The sequence below is a fragment of the Xiphophorus maculatus genome, chromosome 22 (genome assembly GCF_002775205.1).
Source record: "Xiphophorus maculatus strain JP 163 A chromosome 22, X_maculatus-5.0-male, whole genome shotgun sequence".
NCBI lineage: Eukaryota > Metazoa > Chordata > Actinopteri > Cyprinodontiformes > Poeciliidae > Xiphophorus > Xiphophorus maculatus.
In genome coordinates this window covers 29,187,146-29,213,778 of record NC_036464.1, presented here as the reverse complement: position 1 = coordinate 29,213,778, position 26,633 = coordinate 29,187,146, and the positions used below count along the sequence as shown (strand labels likewise).

Here is a 26,633-nt window from a genome sequence, read left to right as displayed (position 1 = left end):
ACACATGTGCAAATAAATATGTAAAGCCTAATACATATTATTCAGCATTAGTCATTATTTAATTATCTTTATTTCTCTGTGATTGTATTATTTTGTGTTTATTTATATAAATATGTATTGACATGTCCCACCCGTGCCCCCCTCCCCCAAAAGCATAAATCTAGGATATGCTTTTGGTTGCAAACTGGTATAGAAAATTCATATTTTTAGGGAAAAAAAATCAGTCCAACACAAAAGTTAGATAACATGCAACTCACAATATCAGCGCAGAAATATCCAGTGACCTGCATGACTCCATGTTTTTAATTTTTATTCAGTCAGTGCAAAATGGTTCAATGCTGAGTCATGCAAGAGGTCAGCAGACACCAAACTAGTTCAAAGGCAGCATGCCAAATTAAATACTGCTTTCTCAGGAAGCTGTTTTTTTCTTCTCACCTGAAACATAAAAACCCTCTGGAGTGTAGTTGGACATTCACTCAGTCTGTCCAACTGTCTGCTTTCCTCGCATCAATGGTACACACACGTCACCACGTTGATGGATGAGCATCCTTCTGTTCACACAGACTTCATGAGGAAAACGCCAGTGTTTAAGACAAAAGTCCATCATTAAGTGTTCAGAGAGGGAAAAATAAAGTAACCAGATTCTGGCTCACAGACTGAATGACCAACAAGTAGTGTTTCTGTCTTTATGTACCACACACTTTTTCCATAAGTTCTCGCTAATGACTTTCATTGATAGAGACGCACCAATCAGAATTCAGTTCTGCAGTTTTGGTAAAACTTTGGATAGCAAAAACAGATCTTATCGATGACAAGTGTTTTTTTAGGAACTAGAATATAGAAAAGAAAAAATCAATATTTTTTCCTTGCCTTCCTGATGTGAGCGATCATAAATTATTTCTATTGGAAGTAGAGGCCATGTCAAACCGTGTGAGAGAGGAATAGCTGTAAAAATGTTTCATTGTTTTAAACAAAGTTGATATTTGAAGCATCCCCTCATGTTTAGCGTTACAAAGCAGAGATCTCCATCTGTTTAAAAACACTATAAAACAGAGTGTCCTGCTGTTCTGACTCAGTTAACCTTCGTGTTATCTGCTTCATCTCTCTCTCTCTTTCTCTAAATACCTTCTTACATTTGACTGTCTTCAAACCCCCAAACTGACACTAAAAACAGCTACATTTGACACTTTGTAGCTCAGTAACAGCCTCCACATTGAAGAGTGTTAGTACCCTGACCTGGAGCACAGATAGGGAATGATTGGAAAAGCCTGGATGTTGAGTTTATGACCCCCAGTCAGAGGTCGAGACTAGTTTTGTTGTTTTTCTTATGAAAATGGAGAAGCACTACTCAATACTTTTACAGTGCAAAAGGATTTTCTCCCTGTAAAACAGATTTTGATGGTAATGTAATTCTGCACAGAGTCTTTGGGTCTTGCAACAATCCAGCTAGTATCTTGTGGTAATTTCACCATAAGGCACTTCCTGTTTGGCACCCCAAAGTTTCTGTTCGTCCTCTCAGATGTTCCTGGGCCATCCCTCCTCCTGTAGGAAGTAGTAGGTTAGAGTTGGCTCGTCCCTGAAGCTCTGCTGGCCTGTCGGGTGGCTCACCACTCCCCCTCCCGCTTTAAACGAACGCCGTAATGTTTGGCTTCGGTCCATCTGGCGCACAAACCTTGCTCCGTTAGCCAGTCCACCAAGTCACTCCCTCGAAAGACGCCTTCACAGACGCAGGACTGGGGCAGGCTTGAATAGAGGTCATCGTGTCCCTGAAGAGTAGAAATGTATCCAAGGTGTTCATCTGGAGCCTCCATGTTGTAAGGAAGTGAAGTTTGGTTGCATGATTTGTCTGGACTGTAATTCCAGTGCAGATTCTGTGACTTGCCATGTCTCTGAGGATTTGTGTTTAAATACTGGGAATGATGGGAAAGGCAACGTCCAATTCCATTCTCCTGCTTCACTCCTCCAAACCTGTGACAATCAGAGGAATGATTCACCTGCCAAAGCATTCACACTCTCCCCTGAGCCACTTGGTGGTGATGAAGGGTAGGGGAGCACAGGAAGCAGCCAAGCAAAGGAAAGATGGCAGAGACAGGGAGAGAAAAAGCAAGGAAAGGATTAATTCATCTGAGGTGAAAGGTGAAAGAAGAATAGGAACTTGTTTGGAGAAAAGCAAAGAGTATCAGCCAAGAGTCATAAAATTATAGCGCCTGGGTCTTTTCAATAGGGTGGAAAGGTTTTATGTTTAGGCTCTATTTATGCTAGCTGTTGCTCTGAGGGAAACAAGACAGTAATACTTGAAGTAGACAGTAAATGAAAATAGCATTTTTTTATTATTTGAAAATAATAAAAACAGAAAGATGTCATACATTTGTGTTCAACCCCCTTTACTCTGTTACTGATGAAGAAAATCCATGTAAAACTGTCCAGGAGTTATTAAGTCTTAGTGAAACCTCAGCGGTTCTGAACTCAGGAGCATGCTAGAGAACATTAGAATCATGAAGACCAAACAGAACAGCACATAGACCAGAGGTAAAGTTATGAGGAAGTTAAAAACAAGATTATAGTATATAAACAATATCCTATAACAATGGGACAATTCCAACAGCTACAAAGACGTGTCTGTCTCCTTAAGCTGACATACTAAGTGAGGAAGGCATCAATCAAGAAGCCCATGGTAACTATTGCCAGGCAAGGCTAATGCTAGCATATCCAAGGCTAATGGTAGGATATCCCAACATTCAGAGTTACTATTAAAAGATTTAGATGGAAGTCTGCCTACAAATCCAAATGGCAATCATTGGGAAAACTTGAAAATCGATATCTAGAGATGTTCTCCGTGTAGTTAGACTGAGTTATTTTGCAAAGCAGAATGGACAAAGATATCCCTGGAATAACTTTAGCTGTAATTACAGCAAAAAGTATTATTCAAAGTATTGAATGGCTGAATACAAATGCAAGGCACACCTTTTAGATTTTTATTTATCAAGCTACTCATTAAACAGTTATGAATACTGTTACAACGCACTACAGAATGTGCCAACTGTGTCCTTCATACCTGTGAGTATGTACTATGTCTTGTACACACTGGTCTTTGTGGTAGCGGACAAACTGGGTACAGGTGAGTCGGACGTCCTCAGGCACAGCAGAGGGACTCGGATCCTCTCCGTCTCGGCTGTGCCACAGGCTGAGAAACCTGGACAACATCATTATTTCAGGACTTTCTCAAAAGACGTTACAAAAGCAATGTGAAATCACAGCTGAAGTCTCAGCCCACCTCTTCTTGAACGGCACAATGATGAGGTGTTTATCCAGACCAAATATTCCAAATGAAAGGAAACCCTGGGAAACAGCAAGCAAAAACAAGCACAAGCTACAGTCTTCCCTACAACAGCCCACACATGCATTTCCACTGACCATATAATTGTTAAAATTTGAAATGCGAAAATAATTTTGGCAGTTTCGAAAAAAAAAAAGTTTTTTTTTTAAAGTTTTTGCATGAGGATGAGGTTGTTTTTTGGCTGAATTGAAATTAGTGTATTTCACCAAATTTCAATGGAAACATTTATCATATCACAAGAGTCACATGATCAGCGACTCGATGATCAACAACCTGAATGTTACTGGTGGCAAAAACAGCAAAGACGACAACAAGAAGTGGTAGGATGATGGTGCAGCATGCTTTAAATGACTTATCACTCTATACTTATTCACATGTGATTTTAATTGGATTTATTTCATGTGGGAAATTGTGTTTTTTTACATATTAGCAGAGCATCAACAAAGTTTTGCTGATATTTGCAACAAAAACGGAGCCAGAGATACAAAGCATAGACATGCTGAGGTACCTGCCCGTAGTTGGCCACAGCACAGAAAAACTGCAGCTCCAGGTAAAGCCGGCCTGGATCTTTGTTGAACAGCCACCAGAGACAGCTGGATAGATTCTATATGACGAGACAGCAATACATCTTCCACTGCTTACACTTCATATATGATCTCCATCCAAGGCAGTGAAGTTAGCATTTGAAGGCGATCATTAATTTTTCTTTGTGAAACAATCAGTTGCAATCTGTCCTCTTTGCTTCCTGCTTACCGCCAGCAGACTGACGCTGAGCAGCAGACAGAGCAACACGTGTCTCACAGTCTGCTTATCATCGCTGTTCTGAAGACCTGGAGGTGGCAAATCCAGTGGCTGCTCCGAGTCCGATGAACTCGGCTGCTGTCCGTCGCACGGCGCCCCGCTGTGGCCTGGAGCAGGAAAACAGAAATTAGAAATGAGTTTCGTTCAACCTTCCTTGAAGCTGCAGAATATAACTATTACTAAAAAAATAATGTTTTTAACATATTTGTTAAAGCTGTCACCATATTGTTAATGTAATTTTAAAAAGTTACAAATTTTAATATTTTAAAAAATATATAATATTAATAATCAAGTTCCTTCACCTCCTCCCAGTGCTACAACTGCCACCTGAAGAAATGCACTGCTCCCAGTCAGAGGCAGCTAGTCAGAAGAAGGAAGGTCAAAGCGTTGTCAATAAACCTCGGGTACACGCTGCTGAACCTTCTGCAGGCAAGGGTCTGAGCAGCATGTACACAAACGTGATCAACAATGCTAAGACCCTACTCCTGTCTGTGACTTTTTGTTTCTGACCAAGCGGTGTATTTCTGTAGTTAGCGCTGGGAACACTGGGAGAAGAAAGAGGGAGTAAATTTTTCACAGATTTTTTGACTCATACCATACTGTCATGACATAGTAATAGTTTTAACAAATATGTAAAAAAAAAACCATATTATTCATAAAAGTTTCATACTGCAGTTTTAATACTACTACTAATAGTAATAGTGTTGAGATGTTGAATTTGTAAAATTACAGACTACTATCAGCTGTTTCTTTGAATATCAGAATTATTAAAATGTCATGCCTAAATGTTGCGTTAGCTACTAGATTGTGCATTTAGGAAATTGTTACTGTAAGTTTCTACCTGTGCTGTTAGCGTGCTCACTCTGTGTGTTGGCCATCATGTCAGGCCTGGTCTGAAGAGGAGAAATGTTGTGGAAATCTCCTAAACGAGACAAGACAAAGGGCAAAAAGAGAACCAACTATTAACAACAGAGTAACAGTCACACACTTGTCCATCTGGGGATAAAAACAAGGTTTGAAAAACTCAAATGTTTTAAAATTAAAGAGAGAAACAGAGCTGCACTACGTGAATTGATGCTGCAGGTGGGAGAATTTGTGGAGGTGACCTCCTGCTGCTGCTGTTGATCTTCCAGGTCAGCAGGGGCCCTCAGTTCGTCGTTGATGCCGGAGACAGCAGCTCGACTAAGGGCTTCGTACCCGATCTGCTCCCGGTCCCCCTGGCTCAGACCCATGAGAGAAACAGCACCGAGGGCCAGGCTCACACCCAGAACCACAGCAGAGCTGATTATCTGAGGCAGAAGTAGATGAAGGGGTTTGTTATTGTCAGGACGATAGAAATAAATAAAAATAACACAATTATTTTTGTTTTAGACTGCTATTCCTATCCAGGTAACAGTACAAATGAAGTAAAAACATTTCAAACAGAGACTTTTGATGTGCCAATAAAAAAACAACAAAATTGGTGTTTGGCCAGTTGGAAACTCAAAAATACAAAGTTTTTCTGATTTCTGAATGCACCATATGGAAGTCCAACATTCTTCAGTGTTGATGTTGTTACTAAACAAAAAGCAGTCAATGTTAGCTATTTTCAACATTAGAGAAGCTAAAGGACATCAGAAGTAGAAGTGGGAAGAACGATCCAAAAGATCGATTATATCAATACCTAATTGGTATCGGATCAATACTAGCATGGTAGGATCGATACTTTAGATTCAAATTCACTCTTAAAAATAGATTTTACTTTTGGTTTTCTAACTATCAAATTTGATTGTTCTCAAATAATAGTGTTTTGCACTTTGTTTATGCAGGAAAACATGTAAACATATGTTTTGTTTTTCTATTGATTATGGGCGTAATGTTAATATGTTATCAAAGTATTTTACATAAACTTACACATAAACTTTCTCCAAATTTTGTCTGAGGTTATGACAAAAAAGTAAAGGAAAAACCACAACACCTAAAAAGTCTGAAGTTCGATGCTACAAAAGTGAATAAAAAGTATCAGCGATCCTGGTGCTCTTTATCGGATTCAAACCAAAATGTGCAATACTGCACGGCTCTAGTAAGAAGCTCTTTATACAAAACCTTTGTTTTCTGTGTCATGTAAAGACATGACTGCAGTTTGTTCAGCTTGCCAGAGAACAGGAAGGCTGAAGAGAAAAGTTGATGCTTTTTATCCTGGTGAGCTCACAGCAAATCACCTCATCATGTTACATTTCTTAAAGATAAATCAAAAATGGCAGTCAAAGCTGTACAAAAACTGGAAATTCAAAATCATTCACACAGTTCTGATCAGTGGATCACCTGAGCTCTGCCATAGAAGAAAGCAGAGTCAAGGGTTTCCGTCCTTTCTCCTGATATGAGAAGGAGTCCAACCATCACAAAGGGAATCCTACAAAAACACACCAGGGACAGAATACTTCAACTAAATCAGGGGTCACCAACGCGGTGCCCGCGGGCACCCTGTTGCCCGAGGGAACCTTGTCAGTCGCCCGCGGAGCAAGTTCTAAAAATAACCATTGTCATTAGGGAGCACTGCCAAAGAAATTATTCAATTAAATATATATATATATATATATAAGTGAATATAAAAACGTTTAAAATAAATTGCTTTATGTCTAAAATTATTTTCTAGGGTTAAAGTTCAGAATTATGCACAGACGCCTGCAGGATATTATCAGAGGGCAGCAGCGCCTGCAGCTGTACCCACTCTGCGTACCGTGAGATTTTCTTTAAAAAAAAAAAAACTTCTGGAATTTCTATTATCTAACCCTCTTTACTATTAGCAAAATTGTGGAGAAAAAAAAACAACTTTTGTGTCAAAACATCTTATACGTAGCGAGTCTGTGGGGGTAGGCACGTCAAAGCCTAAATGTTACTGGTCAGTTTACTTTTGTTTATTTAGGTTTTTCTGTAAGCTAAAAATGAATAAGCGGAGTTTGAACCTCCCTTTGTTCTAACAGCTTTTTACCGTGTGCGGTTCTGGTGGGTCACCGGATGGCAGACATCTGCCGCTACTGAGCGCCTCAGACTGTGGGTTAAACAATTTAATTTAGTCAAAACGTTCCCCTAAAGAGTAGAGATTAAGCAAACGTTGTTGCATCACCTTCTCCTCCTCTGGACGCCTGACACCACCTGAACCTGGGAATCAACATCCTCCTCTTTCCGTGGATCACACTGGTAGGTTTCGCTTTCATGTCTTTAGTATTTAACATCGTCGTAAAAAAAAAAAAAAAGAACTGCCTTTGTGGTTTAGGTTTTGCGTTGGAGAGGTGGTTGTGCTGTTGCAGGTCAGGTGCAGTGATAGTTTTGAGCAACTCTCCGATCTGTCTAACTTTTTTTTTCAGCATCTCCTGATGTCAGCCAACAGGTGACCCATCAGCTTTTCAGTTCGTGAAACCACAAAAAGGCTAATAAACCGGCGACCCCGTCAGAACCGCGGACGGTAAATAGCTCAGGCGGAATCTAAGAACTACAGGAGATTCATTGATTTTTAGCTTACAGAAAAAGTGCCAAGCCGCCAAATAAACAAAAGCAAACTGACCAATAAGATTTAGCCTTTTGCGTGCCCACCTCAACAGACTCACACTGATGTGCGCTACGTACAAGATGTTTTTAGTTTTTTTTTTAAATATATATATTTATTAGTTTTTCAGAATATAACATACATAAATCATACATGAGAATATGAAGCATATATATATATATATACATATACACATATTCACGGAGACTTACATACACACGCATGTATGCAGCAAAATCCTGTATGAAAGCAGTATACGCTTATCAATCCAGTAATAAAAATAAAGACGTACAATAACAAAAAAGAAAAAGAAAAAAGAAAACAAGACAGTGCAGTGTAATCAACTCTTTGGATAATTTTCCTGGCTTATTATTATAATTTTTTATTTCTGAGTACAATTTCTGCTTAAGAATGGTATTATCTGTCCGTAAGGGCATAGGTGGCATACTATGAAACTGAGCGAGTGTCGGGGTCGACCTTGGATCGAGAAAGATAGTCTAAAACCGGCTGCCAGATACTACAGAACTTATTAGAGAAACCCACAACATCATATCGTAGTTTCTCCAAATGGAGAATCTCAGTAAAGTCGCTCAACCACATTTTAAATTGAGGAACCTTGTCAGTTTTCCAAAGTCTCAATATTACTTTTTTGGCTATTACCATTCCATACACCACCGTTGTTTGCATAGAAATGCTGCAGTTCCTCAAAGAAGGAGAGTGTCCAAACAATGCAGTCTGGGGGTCAGGAACCAACGCGCATCCATAAACCTTAGAAAACAAGTTGAAAATCTCACACCAATAATGAAAGAGCTTGGGGCATGTCCAGAACAAATGACATAGGGAGCCATCCGCAGACTTACATTTATCACATTTTGAAGATGTCGAAGGAAATATTCTGTGCAGTTTAATTTTAGAATAGTGAAGTCTATGAAACACCTTGAACTGAATTAACTGGAGTCTTACATTGATAGAGCACTTCCGAATCCTCCCAGACCTCACTCCCGATCCGCAAACCCAGCTCCTCCTCCCATGCAGCCCTCAAGGAGTCTGTGGTAAAGTTAATTCGCTCTGCCAAGACGTCAACAAAACTCGTGATTAACCTTTTCTATCCTGGAGAGCCCAGCAGAATTTTGCATAATTTATTTTCTTCCGGGAGAGATGAAATTTGGAATATTAGTTCGAACATAATTTCTAACTTGCAAATATCTGAAGAAATCCGTATCCAGAAGGGAAAAATAGCTCTTCAGCATAGCAAATGAAGCAAACTTTTTGTTAATGTACAAGTTTTTCAAAGTATTAAGGCCTTTCAATCTCCAATTTTTAAAGGACGTATCCGATAGTGATGGGGGAAAAGCATGGTTACAGTAAACTGGGGCATGAACTGAGGTCTCTGGTAACTTACAGTGCAACTTAATTTGTTTCCATATTTTCAAAGAATTTAAAACGATCAAATTATTTACCTCACTAATTGCGGGAGATATCGGTGCTGCGAAGAGAAGAGCCGGAAGAGAGCTGTCAGTAACACCACTTCTTTCAATGGCCACCCATGTGGGGGAGTTTGCAGACAATTCTTGAGCATCACCTTCCTGCCAGTATACCAGGGCTCTTGCATTCGCTGCCCAATAATAATGCTGAAAACAGGGTAATCCCAATCCTCCCATCTCTGTTGGTTTATGTAAGTGAGTTTTTGATATTCTATATTGATGTCTCTATATCTTATATTGGCTTTAAAGTCCCAAACAAAAGGCAGGATTATTGAGTCTAACGATTAAAAAAAAGCCTTTGTTAAAAAAAATAGGCAGACCCTGAAAAAGGTATAAAAATTTAGGTAAGGACACAATTTTAATAGCATTTGTACGGCCCATCATCGGCAGAGGAAGTGTTCTCCATTTATCAATGTCTTTCCGAAGATTCTCCACTTTTTCCAAAAAATTAAATTTGAAAATTTGTTTAGGGTCCTTTGGCAGAATAACCCCAAGATATTTCAGTTTGTCCGTTATTTTAAATAATAGGTTATCTAAGAAGTAGGAAGTGAGGCTTATACCTAGTGACATAAATTCACTCTTCTGCCAGTTAATAGTATGACCTGAAATCTCACCGAATGACTGAATAAGGTCTAGGAGAACTGGCACTGACTGCTCAGGATGTGACACGAAGACCACAGCATCGTCAGCATACAATGAAATGTGATGGTCAATGTTTCCTAATTGAATCAGTTTGATTAAGGGATGTTTTCTAATACTAATGGCGAGGGGCTCCATAGCGACCGCGAAAAGCAAGGGGCTAAGGGGGCAACCCTGACGGGTCCCCCGGTGTAGTAGAAAGGGCTCTGACTTGTCCTGGTTTGTAAGGACAGAGGCAGATGGGTGAGCATACATTGTTTTAATCCAAGTCACAAATTTATCACCAAACCCAAACTCCTCAAGTACAGTCAGGATGTAGGGCCACTCCAGTTGGTCAAATGCCTTTTCAGCATCAAGGCAAAGAGCCGCTCACGGCCCTCGTGATTGGATGCAGCATCTTCCACCTCTTTAATCCGGTCAACAAGGTTTAATAACGTTGCTTGGGTCGAAGCGAGAGTTGCTTCAAGATCATTAAATCTATCGTTCATTATCTTATTCATGTTATTTATTGCCGCGAGGATGGTAGAGGATCCCGCATCATGCTCACATGCTGAATCAGCGCCCGCCACGGTTGTAGCTTGCTTAGCTAGCCCCAGCACGTGCTGCTCTGCCGTCTCTTCTGAAGCCCTATCTTGCTTCTTTCCTTTATCCGCCTTGGGTTTAGTCATCCTCAATGTCAAGACAGGTTGTCAAAGCACAGGGGAACCGAAATATGAGTGCAAAATCAAAATAAATAAGAAATTACTTGTAAGTGGTGAGGAGCCCGGAAAAACACGTCTACTCCATACGGTGCTCACTAGCGCCCCCAAGATGTTTTGACATAAAAGAATTTTTTTTTCTCCACAATTTTGTCAATAGTAAAGAGATTTGGATAATAAAAAAATACAATAACTATTCTTTTTTTTTCAGGAAAATCTCAAGGTACTCAGTGCGTACAGCCATACAGCTGCAGGTGCTACTGAAATAATCCATACTGTCAGTCACTTGTGGGCAATTTAGAATCACACAGAAAACCTCCAAAAGGGAATTGAACTTAAAACTCTGTGAACTAATAACTTCTGATCACATAATAGTAATTAATCATATCTGCCACGGTAAATCATTACTGATAACTATTGTGAGTATTTCCTAACATTAAAACATAGCCTGGCCAAAAAAAAAGTCGCCACCAAAAAATGGTCACACACTCTAATATTTTGTTGGACCGCCTTTAGCTTTGATTACAGCCCGCATTCGCTGTGGCATTGTTTCAATAAGCTTCTGCAGTGTCACAAGATTTATTTCCATCCAGTGTTGCATTAATCTTTCACCAAGATCTTGTATTGATGATGGGAGAGTCTGACCACTGCGCAAAGCCTTCTCCAGCACATCCCAAAGATTCTCAATGGGGTTAAGGCCTGGACTCTGTGGTGGCCAATCCATGTGTGAAAAAGATGTCTCATGCTCCCTGAACCACTCTTTCACAATGTGAGCCCGATAAATCCTGGCATTGTCATCTTGGAATATGCCCGTTCCATTTGGGAAGACAAAATCCATTGATGGAATAACCTGGTCATTCAGTATATTCAGGTAGTCAGCTGACCTCATTCTTTGGGCACACAATGTTGCTGAACCTAGACCTGACCAACTGCAGCAACCCCAGATCATAGCACTGCCCCCACAGGCTTGTACAGTAGGCACTAGGCATGATGGGTGCATCACTTCACCTGCCTCTCTTCTTACCCTGATGTGCCCATCACTCAGGAACAGGGTAAATCTGGACTCATCAGACCACATGACCCTCTTCCATTCTTCCAGAGTCCAATCTTTATGCTCCCTAGCAAACTGAAGCCTTTTTTTCTGGTTAGCCTTCCTGATTAGAGGTTTTCTTACGGCTACACAGCTGTTCAATCCCAACCCCTTGAGTTCCCTTCACATTGTGCATGTGGAAATGCTTTTGCGTTCACAATTAAACATACTCCTGAGTTCTGCTGTTGTTTTTCTTCGATTTGATTTGACCAAACGTTTAAGTAATCATCGATCACAATCATTCAGGATTTGTTTCCGACCACATTTCTTCCTGGAAGATGATGGTTCCCCACCATCCTTCCAGTTTTTAATGATGTGTTGGGCAGTTCTTAACCCAATTCTAGTAGTTTCTGCAATCTCCTTAGATGTTTTCTCTGCTTGATGCATGCCAATGATTTGACCCTTCTTAAACAGACTAACGTCTTTTCCACGACCACAGGATGTGTCTTTTGCCATGGTTGTTTAAGAAATGAGGAATTACTCATTGCATCAGCTGGGGTTAAATAACTTGTTGCCAGCTGAAAGATAATCGCCTATGCAGTACTTATCCAATAGGAGGCTTGTACCTATTTGCTTAGTTAAATCCAGGTGGTGACTTTTTTTTGGCCAAGCAGTGTATGATCAGACCACATGTAATCACATATGTATTATTGTTATAAAAGCTGAGCCAAGAAAATTTTTGTCTGTATCAAACAAGTAGCCCTTCGTGTTACTCTGTACCCGTGAAGTAGCTCCCAGTCTCAAAAAGGTTGGTGACCCCTGAACTAAATGATTTCTCTCTTTCCAGTGGAGCTCCAGGGAATCATCTTCAATTCATACAAAGGCACACAGAGTCCTCTTCTTCAATCAAGACAGAAATATAAAACCAAATAATAAATAAAAGACCATCTTTTCTCTGTGGACGCCACCACTCCTGTCCCTGTATTCTCACCCCCAGCCCACAGCCATGAAGAGCCCAGGTCTGAGTCTCAGCAGATCATCTCTGTTAGTCAGAGCCAGACACAGAGGGATTAAACCTGGAGACACAAAGAAGCCCAAATGTCTCTGAAGTATTTGGCTGCTTTACAGGAACTGATGTTGTTTTAAGCATCTGGCAAATACAAACCTGTCCAGATGTAAGTGCTGTACAGAGATCCGTACAATAGAGTGAAGGTGAGAACTTTACTGAGGAAATTATCTTCTTGTTTCACCAGGAAGTTCCACAGGATCATGCTAACGCACACTAAGAACTGTCACACAAAGCAGAGGGTTAAGGTAACAGATTGGAGCAAATATGAATAAATATGCATTATATTAATGCAAACTGCATCAAATTTAACTGACCTGAGCCAGGAAAAGGTTCAACACGAATAGATGAGGGAGCTGATTAAATTTCCTGCTAAGCAACATCACAGCGATGGTCCAGACCTGGGAGGAACACAAACTGAGTTTCTCTTTTAAATATTGGTGCTGATCCCTGGTAGAGACTCAACTATTTTCACTTCTAATACCAAAACCCAAATCTGAGGCTTAGCATCAGTCGATTCTGATCCAATACAGAAAAACAGCTGAATGGACTAAAAACATTTGTAACAGTTATGTTAGAAATGTTTGTAAATGTACAGAATTAAAAAAAAAATTTGCTAACTCTGCACCAGTACAACACATTTAAATCCACCAACAGTGTCACAAGCCAGTCAAACATGGAAAAACAACTTTCATTAGTTCAGTCAAAGCAGTTCAGAGCAGAATAGTCCATGTAATAGTAAAGAAACTGAAACTGCCAAAAACAATATGTTGACTACTTTGGTCAAACATGTAACATGTTGATTATAATCTAAAATAAATAATACAGAATGACAATACTCAGAGAACAAAGCAGAACTAGACTGAATAGATTTGACCTTATGGATTGGGCACATTGAAAAACAATCTAGATTGGGTATCAGTGACAAACATCGAGACTGATCCAGATATTGATATGATATCGGTGAACCTGATGGAACAATGAGGCAGAAGCACCAAAACCACGAACCAGTCCTATGAGGCTGATGATGCTGATGTTGAAGCTGACGTTTTCCAGCTCTGCCACCAGGGGGCTAGGGTCCATGAAAGGAATGGTCAACAACCAGGCCGACACGTACATGATCGGAGCCGACAAAAAAGTGCTAATCACCATCCCTGACGTCACCTAGAACATAGAAAAACTGTGTCAAGTCAAAAGATTTCTGGTCACAGTTCAACGTCTCAACTCTCTGCTAGGCTTTCTAATTAAACAGAGACTTAAAGAGAAGCAGCAACAGCAAATGAGATGGATCAGCAGACTTATGCAGTTTGGTTGGCATTAAGCCTGTTGCAATAAGCAATTAATCAGTTAATCACATTATGAATTAAAATAAGCTTGATAATTAGAATTCTGATGATTAATATTTTTTGAAGGATAATTTTGTTTTCAGACTTCATAATCAATTTTATTTAAAGTTTTGGTTGTGTGTGTGGTTTTTATTTCCTTTAATTTATTGTTTTTGGTTGTTGTGTAATTTTAATATTTAAATTATCTTCCAGTTCAGTACAAAATTTAAGTTTATGAGTCTTTGAGGGGGCAAACTTGCATTATTATGCTGTTATCAATACATTACTTGAAAATGATCTAAAAAATAAAGATTTTTAATCAGTAACAAATTGTCCAGCAACAATTGTCTCCATAACAGATCTACTTCAAGACAGCAAGATAGCCATACAGTAAAGTCAAGTCCAGCAATATATTTAGTTTTCTCCTCTTACCACAGCAATCACTTATTAATAATTGCAAAATAAACATTAAGCCTAAAACCATACTACTGCAACAGACTGAATGCTCTGCTCTTTGTGTGGCAAATATTTCAGTGTTTTTTTAGGGCTGTTGTTGTCAGTTGCTATAGCAACAAGTCTGTGTGTAGCCTGGCCAATGCAGAGAGCGAGAAAAAAAGTGGTTTTGAGTTGTACTTTAACGGTTTTTCCATTTGCTGTGGAGCACTAAATTAATAATATCTACATGTCCAAGTTTGATTGAATTAAAGGAGTTATTCTATGGCAGCAGCGTGGCTATGGATGACATGTAGAAGATTAGTGTTTTTGCCCTTCAGCGTTGTCCACATGTGTGAAATTTCCTTATGTAAACAGTAACATGCAGGGGTCTGTATTTGTAAATCTGATTATGATTAAGTCAGTGCCTTACCTGCTATGAACCTCACCACACGTCACTAATATATATATATATATATATATGTATGAGGCATTCCTTTCATTAAAAGATGAAAGCTTCATGCTGCTCCTGCTTCAATCCTGATTCATGGATTTTACATGCTTAAATCTTTGAAATGCTGTACAGCATTAGTAATGTAATGTAGTTTGTTGTTTCAAAAAGAACTCACCACCTCCAGCTCCATGTTGTAGTGGACGGCATATATAGCCACGCTTGGTGCAGTTGGAAAGACTCCGTAGAGAAAAGCAAAATTGGATAAACTGGTGTGGTTCGGGCTTGTGCTGTTCACCCCGACGTCCAAGATGTCCACCATGTCTTTGCAGACCAACGGCATTACCAGGCTGAACCGGACAAACACCACATAATTACTGAAACACTAAATGCTTCCAGATGTTACACTTTGTAGCTTGGTTTTAGATCCCCAAACTTTTCAGCTTATGTATATTTTACCCTGTAAAGATGACAGAGCCCAGAAGGGGGCAGTGTCATGCATTTTCCAGGCACAAAATGCCATTTTATAGGACAACCAAATAACTACAGTATGTTAACTTCAGTTGTTATGAAAATGCTGTATATATTAAATATTATTTTTTTAAAAATTCACTTTGTAATTCAATGCTTTGAAATTGGGTCTCTGTCTCTTTAAGAAGCTTCAGCTCTTTCTGAATCTCTGCCTTCAGGAAGTCAACCCCTGCATGGCTCCTCGATTAACCCGTTATTAACCCTGTTACCGACTCTTTGCAAGCCCGTCACTTAATCACACGACACATTGGAAGTGAGGGACAGCAGTATTGAACTTTGACTAAGATGTTGTTTTTGACAATATTACCATGGCTTCTACTTGTTCCAGTCGAGCTAATTTATCCATGGAAGTAGCAGCCATGTCCAGATCAGGTTATTTGCTGCCGATAACGATACTGACCATCCATGAGGCTGATCTCTGCCGATCACTGCTGAATGCCTAGAATGGCTATTAATTTTTTGCTTTAGGTATAAATGATATTATGTTATCTGGCAAAATGGGAAAAAAAATATCTGGCAATAAATTCACCTAATTTAGACATTTTAATATACAACTAAAATCTTTTTTGTTAAGTTACATGCTGCAGCTGTAAGCAGACGTTCGGTGTGAGAGTTCACTGTCTGGTGGAGGTTGAAAGGCACTATGTCTGTAAAATATTACTACCCGTTGCGCGTAGCGACGGTCCAACAGCGAGAGCAGAGCCAGCGCTTACACCAACAGCTCGAAGACTTTAAATTATTTTTCGAGTTATTCGTTTGGCTTTCTGATCGTGATGCTAATCCGGGTGAGCGTTGGTAGTTGCGGTAGTTTACCTGCTATGTGGCCGCTCCGGAGGTTCTTTTTTCCTGCATTGAGCCTCGATGTAGCCAAACTCCGTCAAGTGCTTGTTTTTTAAATGCCATATTAGGTTTGTTGTGTGGATGCATTTTGACGTGCTTCTTCCTCGAGGTAATTTTCCGCTGCAACACGAGAACGTCCCCATTCACTCTCAGAGTGTTATAGTTCCACACGACAGGATTTGTTGCCACCCCACCCTTCGCAGCTGCTGTTACAATTTCCTAACCCAAAGCCTCGCAGTTTGGGAGAGTTCTGAGATAGCAGGGAGTCAATCATCCGCTTTAGTCAGTGCTCACCAATAGGGACACGTTTTACATCGTTAGTCTTTAGGCCCCGCCCAGGATGTTCATGTGAGAATCGAGCAAAACTCTTGAGTTCAACCAAAAAAAACTTTGAGAATCTCAACTAAAAACTTAGGCTGTCAACCAAAAAATTCTGACATGCGCAAATAATCTGCAAATAACTTTTTCACTTCAAACAAAAATGAGTGATTTAAATTTTTTTTAAAAGAAGCAGGAATGAACAATAAAATAAGAAGTTTGGTTTGTATCCTTGTCTGTGTGTGCAGCTGACCTCGCAGTTTTTATGGCTCGTTTTAGAGTTACATCAACTGAATAAAAGTGACTTTTACATAGGTTGTCTTGAAGGCCATATTCAGCCGCCTTCTGAATAGTTATGCCATGTACAAAGGGTCAGTATTTGATTTTACTTTTTGATAAAACTGACTAGAAATGAAAACCCCTGACATCCTCCTCTCTTACTTACAGTTTGGCTGTTATGAGGAGAATCAGGGCAACTCCAGTGTCTCTGGTTAGTTTTCTTAGCTGGCCGACCTGCCTCATAAGAACAGAGATAACGTCTCAGTAAACCTTTTAGGCTTGTGACTGTAAAAAAAAAAGAAAAGAAAAGATACAATCTCCAACCTAGCCTACAATCCAAGTAGGCTTACCATAGTGAGGCCAAGGTAAAACAATGCTGCTCCTCCAAAGGAGTTGGCCAGGCCGTCTATGAACTCAGAAAGAACGAAGGGGATCCGTTCTCCCAGGGCAAAATGAGAGATGATTCCCACTATCACCATGAACACTATTGGGTTCTTCAACACCTTGAGAGGCAAAGAGACAAATTTAGAAGAATGAACCAAACGTTAATACTTCATAACTGATATTATTACCTGTAAAACTACAATTCCCAGAATGCCAAGACTACGGTGTTGCAGATGGCTGGCCTGCCTCCACCTTTGCACCTCACAGAGAGCAAAGCCGATGGGGTTGAGGAGCATGAGGGAAACCGGGGCGACTAGGTAGATGTACTGCAGGTATTCTGGGTACGTGCTTCGATACAAAGCGTCGACTGGAAGAGAAGACACAGCCAGACCTGAGAAATTATCTGAGATCAAATGTCCGTGCTGGGTGATTCTTACCAATTGGATATCCCAAGGCAAAGTCATTACTCTGGGTAGCAAAGATGGCATAGAGACCAGCCTTGCTATATCTATTGTCTGGACTGGCCACAATCAGCGTCAGCACACACACCAGTACAAACACCGTAACCTGCCGGCAAGACAAGGATATTAATTTTCTTCTAATATAGCAATAATAATATAATGAAAATATATAGACACATTGCATGTTACGCATGCGCACAACGCTGGAGGACAAAAAGGCGATTCTTTTACATGTCATCCACAGCGCTGCTGTAGTAGAACCATTCTGTTAACTAAATGAAACCTGAAGATGTTGGTGTTATGTAGTGCGGAGCACCTCAGCAAAGGGGAAAAATAACGCAGAAAAACCATTGGGGAATAATTCAAAACCACTGCCATTGTTTTTTTTTCCTCGCTCTGTGTCAGCTATGTTACCCACAAACTTACTGTCATAGTAACTGATTGACTACAGCTCCACGAGTGTATCATAATTCAGCACCAAAAAACTCACAAAAATCTTCCACACAAACAACAAAACATTCAGTCCGTCGCAGTTTTATGTTTTAGGCTTGATGTTTATTTTGTTATAATTGATCATCTGAGCACAGTAACGGTTGATTAGTTAATTTAATCACCTGCTCTATTGATGATCTGTCAGAGTTGGTGTGTAGGTCGCCTTTTATTTAACTGAAGGAAACACACCAAATTTTGCAGCAAGTCTACATGTCAAGGTTATCAAAGTCAAGCTAGCATAATTGACTGGCCTCCCTCTCCTATTTTTGTAAAATTTAAACTTTTTCCTGACTTGTGAAATGGGATATCCTTGGACTTTACCTAGTTGTCGTAGTGTTGACAGTAAGTAGCAAAGCGCTGCATCCCTTTATTTTTAATGTCACATATACATTTAAGATTTAGCGTGTTATGTTGACAACCTGAAGCTAAAACCAATCGTAGTCATCATTGGCAGTCATCTGTGCGTGACGTCACGTTGCAGTGTGTCTATAATAATAACATATAGACCTTTGCTACCAAGACACTCCAAAGAAAAGCCCAAATGACGTCTCCAAAATCCAACAGGACCATGTTTTTAAAGAGCAAAGCAGGAAGAGCGAATTTAGAGACAAAGTTCCCCAAACCCTTTGCCTGGCTCTCCGTGATCATGTCAGCCCTGTTGGAAGAAAAAGGTTTAAATCTTCCAAGTTGAAATTCTTTGACAAGTCACACACGTGTCTCTGTTTCCATACACCTACCGTCCAGCTATGTAACCACACAGAATTATTCCAAAGCACTCAAGGAGAGCCGGAAACAGCTTGTCAATGGACATGTGGGGTCCCGCAGCGGAGCCAGCCAACGTGTTGTGGGAGATGTTCTTCCCATGGATGAACACATAGTTGTTGCCAGACTCCATAGCAACACTGGGTTGAGAATTGGAGGCTCCAGAATCTGGTATAGACTGCTACAAATCAGAAGATGCTTTGAAGAAGTTGACATCTGAGGCTTATTGTTATTTTAAAAAAATAACAGGTACAACAATTTTAACATCCTGTATTTATGGAGTTAAATTTGTTTCACAATTATTCAATAAAAAAAATCATGTCAAACAAAAAAATAAATAAAATGCTGATCAAAACTTTTGGATTTGCAAAAAATGTTTTGTTTCTAACGAAAAAAAAACTTACCTCAATCAAAAAATTAAACTGTGGTCAAAACCTTCTGAATTGTAATAATTTTTTTTAATTATTGTTAAAAAAGCTTTTTTAAATTAAAATCACTCACTTTTGATTGATGAAGTGAAAAAGTTATTTGCAGATCATAAACTTTAATTGCGCATGTCAGAATTTTTTGGTTGAGATTCTCAAAGTTTTGTTTGATGCTCCCTTTTTTGGGTTGAACTCAATGAGTTTTGCTTGCTATTCTCACATGAACATCCTGGGCGGGGCCTAAAGACGAACGATGTAAGACGTGTCCCTATTCGTTAGCGCTGACTAAAGCAGATGACTCCGACTCCCTGCTATCTCAGAACTCTGTCCCGAACTGCAAGGCTTTCTGCTTCGCTATGGTGACAGGACACAGATGTGAATGGTCAGTAATCTTCATAAAATTACACCGTTTAACAGCTACTAAAGTGTCCACACTTTTTTCAAAGAAGAAATCTTACATAACTTATGACAACAGTCGCATATCTTGTCTGCCACGATTCCCGTTAGCATATTGTGCTTGCTAATGTTAGCACTAGGTAAAGTGCATATAGTAGGCTTAAAATGAGTAGTTTTAATTTTAAAAAAAAAAAAAAAAACCCTTGTTTAAATAAGAAATATTACAATACAAAAAGTTTTGACCAGTTAAATTTTTTTATTCAGATAATTTTTTGTTGTTTGAATTTTTCTTTTTTTTTTTGCAAATCCGAAAGTTTTGATCACAATTTTATTATTTTATTTTTGTTTGTCATGATTTTATTTTTGATTGAATAATTGTGAAACAATTTTAACTGCATCATTATTTGTACTGCAAAGCTGGAACTTATGGGTTCAAAGTCTGAAAACATGACGCAACATTCCTATCAATTCTCACGTTTTGGCTGGGAAATTACTGTATCTTACCTGTTTCCTGCCATGCTCCTGTAATATTATTTTCCCGTAAATTTCCCCTGTTATAGTTATTACGTCGCCAAACAGTTCTAACTTTATGCGTCCTGTCTTCCCTCCCGGTCAGACAGGAGTATCCACCCTAAACCACCTAATTACAACATATTAATTTATCCTACATGCATAATATTGGTATTGGTATCATTTCAAAGGTATTCTAATGCTCTTTGAAATGAATGGAATGAGAACATCAGTTTTGAAAAGGTAATCTGTATTGGAAAGGGGGACGTGGACAGTGAACCTTGCCCATAGATTTTCTTGTTACGCCTCTGTATTGTCTCCAAACAGGGGTTGAGTCTGTCTTTTCTGTCAATACCAGATCATTTGAAGCGAAATACAACGGTGCAAAACCCAAAGCCGTGGCTGTGTAAAATGAAAAGGCGGACAAAGCGACCTGGTATCATCGTCATTGCCAGCTGACCGTTAGCGTTATCATACCTGCATGCTAAAAACACATCTTGGGGCGCGGTAAGCCGTACCCTTCTAACCGTTTATGCTGTTTGAAATGATTTATTGGGCGAATATACTTCTTACCTCTGTCCTATAAGCACGGCACTACACAGACAACTGGCATTCCTGTGTCTTTTTTGTTCTCTAAGCTCTTGTTTTTGCCGTTTGGGTTGAAGGAGGCTCCCAATCTGACAGCTGCAGCGAGTAGACACGCCCCCACAAATGACTGGCAGAAGCTTCAATAAATCATCGTAAAGAACGCTTTCTGCTGGCCTCTGTGATTGGTTCACTTAAGAGTGAACCAACAGTTCTCCAGAGAGAAATTACAGAAACAAGAATCTTGACTTTATAACACAACTACCAGATACTCCGTTTAATCAAATTGCTAGTATAAATTCAACAATGTACACTCTTCTTTTGTAAAAACTGGCTTTCGCAAACGCCTTTGTATAATTCAGCTGATGTTGAATTATCAGCAGTTAATTTAATGACAGATATAAGCAGCACATTTAACATTTAACCTATGTGGGGAAGCCCACTCAGATACAACCTCTCCCACACAGAAGCCCAATTCCGCCACTCTGGTAAAAAAATTTTTAAAAATGAATAAATTATCTCATTAATTCGAGATACTATCTCGAAATAGTGAGATACTATCAAGATCCAGGATAAGAGGGGGCGCACCCCCCCCCCCCCCCGCCCCCCCCGACCAGCAGAGGCTGATCTTTGTTACGTCGATCCGCGTTTCCCCATCAGATATGGTTCCCCTTGCGTCTCCTCGCTGCTCCGCACCGCCCAAGCGGCAAAGCACGCCTGTATGGCAAGACGTTTTAAAATAAATTCAGTTTTACCGCCCTTACATTCCAGACATCTGAAATTGTTTTACTATTGACTTTTATGGAGATTTCAATACAAGATATCTACAATGAAGTACTGACTATCTGAAAAACACAATTCAGATATCTACAATTAAATTATGACTAGTCATAAAGTAAATTCAAGATATGTCAATTTTAGTTTTGACTAGTCATAATTCTAATTAAAGATATCTCGAATGACACCATAATTAAAGATATCTTAAATTGATTTTGGATAGGTGATTTGTAGTTTTAACTAGTGTAAATTAAATTATAGATATCTTAAAAGCAAATAGTGGCTAGACAAAACAAAATTAGAGATATCTTGAATTGTAATTTTGACTAGTCAAAATTCCTTTTCAGATATCTAAAAATGAATTAGAGATACCTTGAATTACACCGCTTTTCTATTTAAGATATGACTACAGTCAGAATGACATTACTGATACCTTGAATATGTATTCTGTATACTACAGTAATTCTGTACACACACACAGTGTATCAGACCTCACATTTCTGCAGATATTTAAGTATATTTTTCCATGGGACAACAATGACACTTTGACACAATGAAGAGTAATGTGTGCAGCTTAAATAACAGTGTACATTTATTCTTCTTTCAAAATAACTATATACAGTCATTAACGTCTAAACCGCCGGCAACAAAAGTGAGTACACTCCTTAGTGAAAGTTCCTTAAGTGTCAATATTTTGTGTGGCCACCATTATTTATTGTCCTCTGCATGGAGTTCACCAGAGCTTCACAGGTTGCCATCAGAATGCTTTTCCACTCCTCCATGATGAGATTATGGAGCTGGGGGATATTCAAGACTTGGCACTCCTCCACCTTCCGCTTGAGGATGGCCCAACGATGTTCTATTGGGTTTAGGTCTGGAGACATGCTAGGCCAGTCCATCACATTCACCCTCAGCTTCTTCAATAAAGCAGTGGTTGTCTTAGAAGTTTGTTTGCGGTCATTATCATACTGAAACACTGCTCTGTGATCCAGTTTCCAGAGGGAGGGGATCAGACTTTGTTCAGCATTTCACAGTACATATTGGTGTTCATAAAATGTAACTCCCCAACAGCTGCTGCTCTCATACAACCCAGACCATGGCATTCCCAACACCATGCTTGACTGTAGGCATCACACACTTATCTTTGTATTCCTCACCTGATTGCAGCCACACATGCTGGAGACCATCTGAACCAAACAAATGAATCTTGATCTCATCAGACCACAGGACCTGGTTCCAGAAATCCATGTCCTTTGTTGGCATGTCTTCAGCAAACTGTTTGCGGACTTTCTTGTCTGCAGACTTCAGAAGAGGCTTCCTTCTAGGGTGACAGCCATGCAGACCAAGTTGATGTAGTGCATGGCATATGGTCTGAGCACTGACAAGCTGACCTCCCACCTCTTCAATCTCTGCACCAAACCTGACAGAACTCCTGTGCCCGTCTTTCAAAGATAGCATTCGGATGCGACGCTGAGCACTCAGCTTCTTTGGACGACCAAAACGACGTCTGTTCTGAGTGGACCCAGCTAAATATGCTGGATGATCGTGGCCACTGTGCTGCATCTCAGTTTCAGGGTGTTAGCAATCTACTTGTAGCCTTGGCCATCTTCAACTTTCAGAGACCAGTATGAGACAGTGTGAGATGTATTAGAAAATCTAACACACCTGCTCCATATGCCCACCTGAGGCCTTGCAACACTAACTAGTCACCACATGACATTTTGGAGGGAAAATGACAAGCAGTGCTCAGTTTGGACATTTAGGGGCGTAGTCTCTTAGGGGTGTACTCACTTTTGTTGCCGGTAATTAAGACATTAATAGCTGTACATAGTTATTTTGAGAGAAGACTAAATTTACACTGTTATATAAGCTGCACACAGATTACTTTTCATTGTGTCAAAGTGTCAGTGTTTAGTCAGTGTTGCCCCATGAAGAGATATACTTAAATATCTGCAGAAATGTGAGGGGTGTACTCACTTTTGTGATACACTCTATACACACATACATGCGTTAGCCTGTCACGATAAACAATAAATCAGTTAATCGCATGATAAATGAAAATTATCAACCTCATTTTAATTTATCGGCTTAATTGTTTCTTCCTGCCCTTTTCTCTTTCTTTTAATGATACTGGGTGAAAAACGTTTCACCTCTGGTGCTCTCCACTGGTCCCTCCCTTCCTCTATTGCCCATCTTCTCTATCTAAATCTAATGATTATTGAAGGGCAATATAGTAAACATACTTCATAATCTGTACTCTTTTGGTTGAATGTAGTTTTTATTTCCACTTTAGTTTTATGTTTAGTTTTTATTGAAGTGCATTTTTTGTTAATGCAGACCGAGAGTCCATTTTCTTTTTTGTTTTTGGTGGCTTTATTTTGTTTTAACAGTGTTAACACCAGTTCTGGTGTCAAGTGTTCTTTTGAAAATAAACTATTTTTGGCAAGATATTGCTTGCATTATTATGTCATTACCATTACATCAGTTTAAAATAGTCTTCAAACAATATTATCATTTATCGCAATAGTTTTTCAGACAATTAATCACTCAGCACAATTTGTTATTGTGACAGGCTTAATTTATTATCTTGTGAAACATCTGAAGTTTTATATCTTTTTCTTTAGGCTAAAAATGTACCACAAACCTATGATATAAACTAAAACTTTACGTAAGAAGAAAAAAAATACATCCAAACAATCTGGACTATTTCTGAGTTATCACATTATTCAATCAATTTTTCGTAAAAAAGAGTTAAGAATAAACACGTTTTCCCTGAGGTTCTTTAATGTGTGTATATTTGAAATTTTAAATTGACATTTGTGACTGTATTCAAAATAGACCATCAAATATTGGCAGTAAGCATATCTCTAGGGAACAAAAGTTTTGCAAGGGAAAGCAAAAGAAAATCTTTTCCCCATGCCCCCATGGAGGGCTCTGTAAGAAGCAGCTTGTAAATCAAGATATATTTGTGTTTGCATCACAAATACAGTGTGAATCTTGTTTTGTGCATTTGTGGATCTCATCCTGTGCATTTGTGAATTATGAAACTGTTTTAGCTCCATTTTATGGAGCTCCATAGATGTTCACCATATTTTCCATATATCTATAAATGTCATAGTTCCAAACTAAATATTTAATCCACAAGCTAAAATACATTGGAGCTAATTATTTAGCTCCAATAATTATTGGAGCTAAATAATTATTTAGCTCCAAATTAATTATTTCAACTAATTATGCATTTTGGAAATAACTAAGTGGAAAATCATCATAATTAACAGGAATAAAGACTGGAAAAACAAGTGTGTAAATAATCAACATATGGTTTAGTAATAAAATTCCTAACATAAGTGGACTTTTTAGTAATATTCTAAATTAAATGAATCTGTATTTTAGTAGAAATCATTTTACAAGTTTAAAACAATGCCACACCTTTGTTTACATTTATTGTCCTTTTTATTGCACATTTATGTAAATGAATAATACGGTTTATGTGGTAAAATATTGTTTATCTAATTGACTCTACTGCTCACTGTCCTTTTCTGTTCCCAAACAGTAATTGTTCAGGAATATTGGTGTATGATTCAATAAAAGCGCTCCCCCTTTTCACCTAAAGTAAGCTTAAGTAAAGCATTTTAAATGCAAATAGTTTCCTTTCATATGATAGCCTCACAGAAAACGTTTCTTTAAAACAAAACAAAGCAGAACATTATAGCGAACATAATACTGCAAACATAACTTATCCCATAGTTCAATATTGGCTGATTACATCATACAGATACATACAGACTCTTTGCTGTGCATCAAGAGAATTTAACAAAACAATATTCAATTAAACTTTTCACTCATGATGTAAAACTTTGCAGAAATGTCCCTGAAAACACATCAAGCATCCTTGCAAAATTAAAACGTACCGCTCCAGTGGTTGTAGCAGAAACAAACTGGTGAAAAAAAACTAAGTCTACATTCATGCTGTAGAGGTACATGTGGCTTTGGCAACACAGAGAGGCTGAGATAATTTAAACTTCGTCTTTGTCTGAATCTAAGACACCTTGATTGATTTCCTGATGCATTTACACAGTTGCCACCTTTCATTTTACCATTTCTAGCAAAGTGAATGGGGAAGGGGAATGGGAAGGGATGTACCAAAATGGATTTATCAATTTAAAAAAAGCCACCTGGACATAATTCCCTTTATATTTATGATCAGAACAGAAAGACACAGCGTTCATATTCTCCTCAAAATGTTTGGCTTGTTTATAAAAATCTAAAACTCAGTTATGGCATCGGCTGAAAACAGAAGAAATAGAATCATTACAAAAACAAAATTTAAGTATCAAAATCAATGAAGCCTTCTAGGAACAGCATGGTTGTAAATGTAAAAAAAAAAAAAAAACACAAAACAAATAATCTTCCCCAGAGCATAAATGTACAACGATATAAAGAGTTTCCAGGTCATCATTTCTCTGCTACAGAGGCACATGGTGTGAACTCCACTGTGCTTCCTGGAGCCCTGCCCCCTTGTGGTCCTCACATGAGGACTTCTGGTCAACTGAGAAAGAGAGAGATGAGGAGAGGAAGAGGTGGTAGGCCCAAGTGTTGTGGAGGCAGCCATCTTTACTTCACCTGGGTATAGGGGGGAGGGGAGGAGCTCCTCGCTCTTTTTTACCAGAACCTGGAAATTACAGAATCAATTAATAGAATGTGTTTTTTAATATTACACAGAATATGTTCTTCCACCATATGGCGCTGTGTCACAAATATGAAGACATTCATTTTTGTAAAGGTTTCAGAGATTGAAAAAAAATGAGACCATAACAATTCACTTCAGCACTTTTTCCACATTTAATGTAAAATAAGTCCTGCATTATTCATATTAAAAAGAAACATCTGTATTAGGAAGAAAATTAAAAACAAATCCTGGATGAATAAATGTACAAACCCTTAAAGTAATATTTTGATTCTGTTTCAGCAGTTGGTCTTTTTGAGTTCCCACCTTCCATCAGTTGTAGTGGGATTTTTAACAAAGTGAAAGCAATTTGGAATGACCATAAAGTGGCAATTTGTAAAATCAGTGAGAGGACAAC

General features: G+C 38.9%; 2 protein-coding genes across 8 annotated transcripts in view; both read right to left on the bottom strand.

Annotated features, from left to right (window-relative positions):
* Positions 1 to 293: 293 nt before the first annotated feature.
* LOC102218574 (integral membrane protein GPR155-like) lies at positions 294 to 20,888 on the bottom strand. Of its 6 annotated transcripts, none has more exons than XM_023327352.1 (20): positions 20,761 to 20,888; positions 18,832 to 19,037; positions 18,602 to 18,749; positions 17,579 to 17,708; positions 17,330 to 17,508; positions 17,108 to 17,260; positions 16,924 to 16,991; positions 14,968 to 15,139; positions 13,590 to 13,745; positions 12,899 to 12,982; positions 12,681 to 12,804; positions 12,507 to 12,591; positions 6,443 to 6,530; positions 5,205 to 5,427; positions 4,980 to 5,060; positions 4,091 to 4,245; positions 3,846 to 3,941; positions 3,275 to 3,339; positions 3,056 to 3,193; positions 294 to 1,968 (listed from the first exon to the last, which is right to left on the bottom strand). In XM_023327352.1, exons 2-20 carry the CDS (start codon positions 18,987 to 18,989, stop codon positions 1,605 to 1,607), a joined length of 2,667 nt encoding a protein of 888 aa, XP_023183120.1. In that variant the 5' UTR covers positions 18,990 to 19,037; positions 20,761 to 20,888; the 3' UTR covers positions 294 to 1,604. The 6 variants fall into 6 exon arrangements, with proteins under 6 accessions (XP_023183120.1, XP_023183123.1, XP_023183121.1 ...); XM_023327355.1 differs by having other exon boundaries at positions 18,611 to 18,749; XM_023327353.1 differs by having other exon boundaries at positions 18,832 to 19,034.
* A 4,054-nt stretch (positions 20,889 to 24,942) lies between these two features.
* wipf1 (WAS/WASL interacting protein family member 1) overlaps positions 24,943 to 26,633 on the bottom strand; it is a 41,032-nt gene continuing 39,341 nt past the window's right edge. For both annotated transcript variants that reach the window (XM_023327956.1, XM_005813040.2), the window contains one exon: positions 24,943 to 26,221. In XM_023327956.1, coding sequence (XP_023183724.1) covers positions 26,169 to 26,221 — 53 coding nt within the window. In that variant the 3' untranslated portion in view covers positions 24,943 to 26,168. The remainder of the gene's footprint in view (positions 26,222 to 26,633) is intronic.

Bases quoted from the DNA above. Each gene is read 5' to 3' on its own strand.
- LOC102218574 (XM_023327352.1), bottom strand. From the start codon at position 18,989: ATGGAGTCTGGCAACAACTATGTGTTCATCCATGGGAAGAACATCTCC. The intron at 13,746-14,967 runs GTGAGTTCTTTT...TCTATGTTCTAG, and splicing joins ACAACATGGAGCTGGAGGTG to GTGACGTCAGGGATGGTGAT. The intron at 1,969-3,055 runs GTATGAAGGACA...TGATTGTCACAG, and splicing joins GACATAGTACATACTCACAG to GTTTGGAGGAGTGAAGCAGG.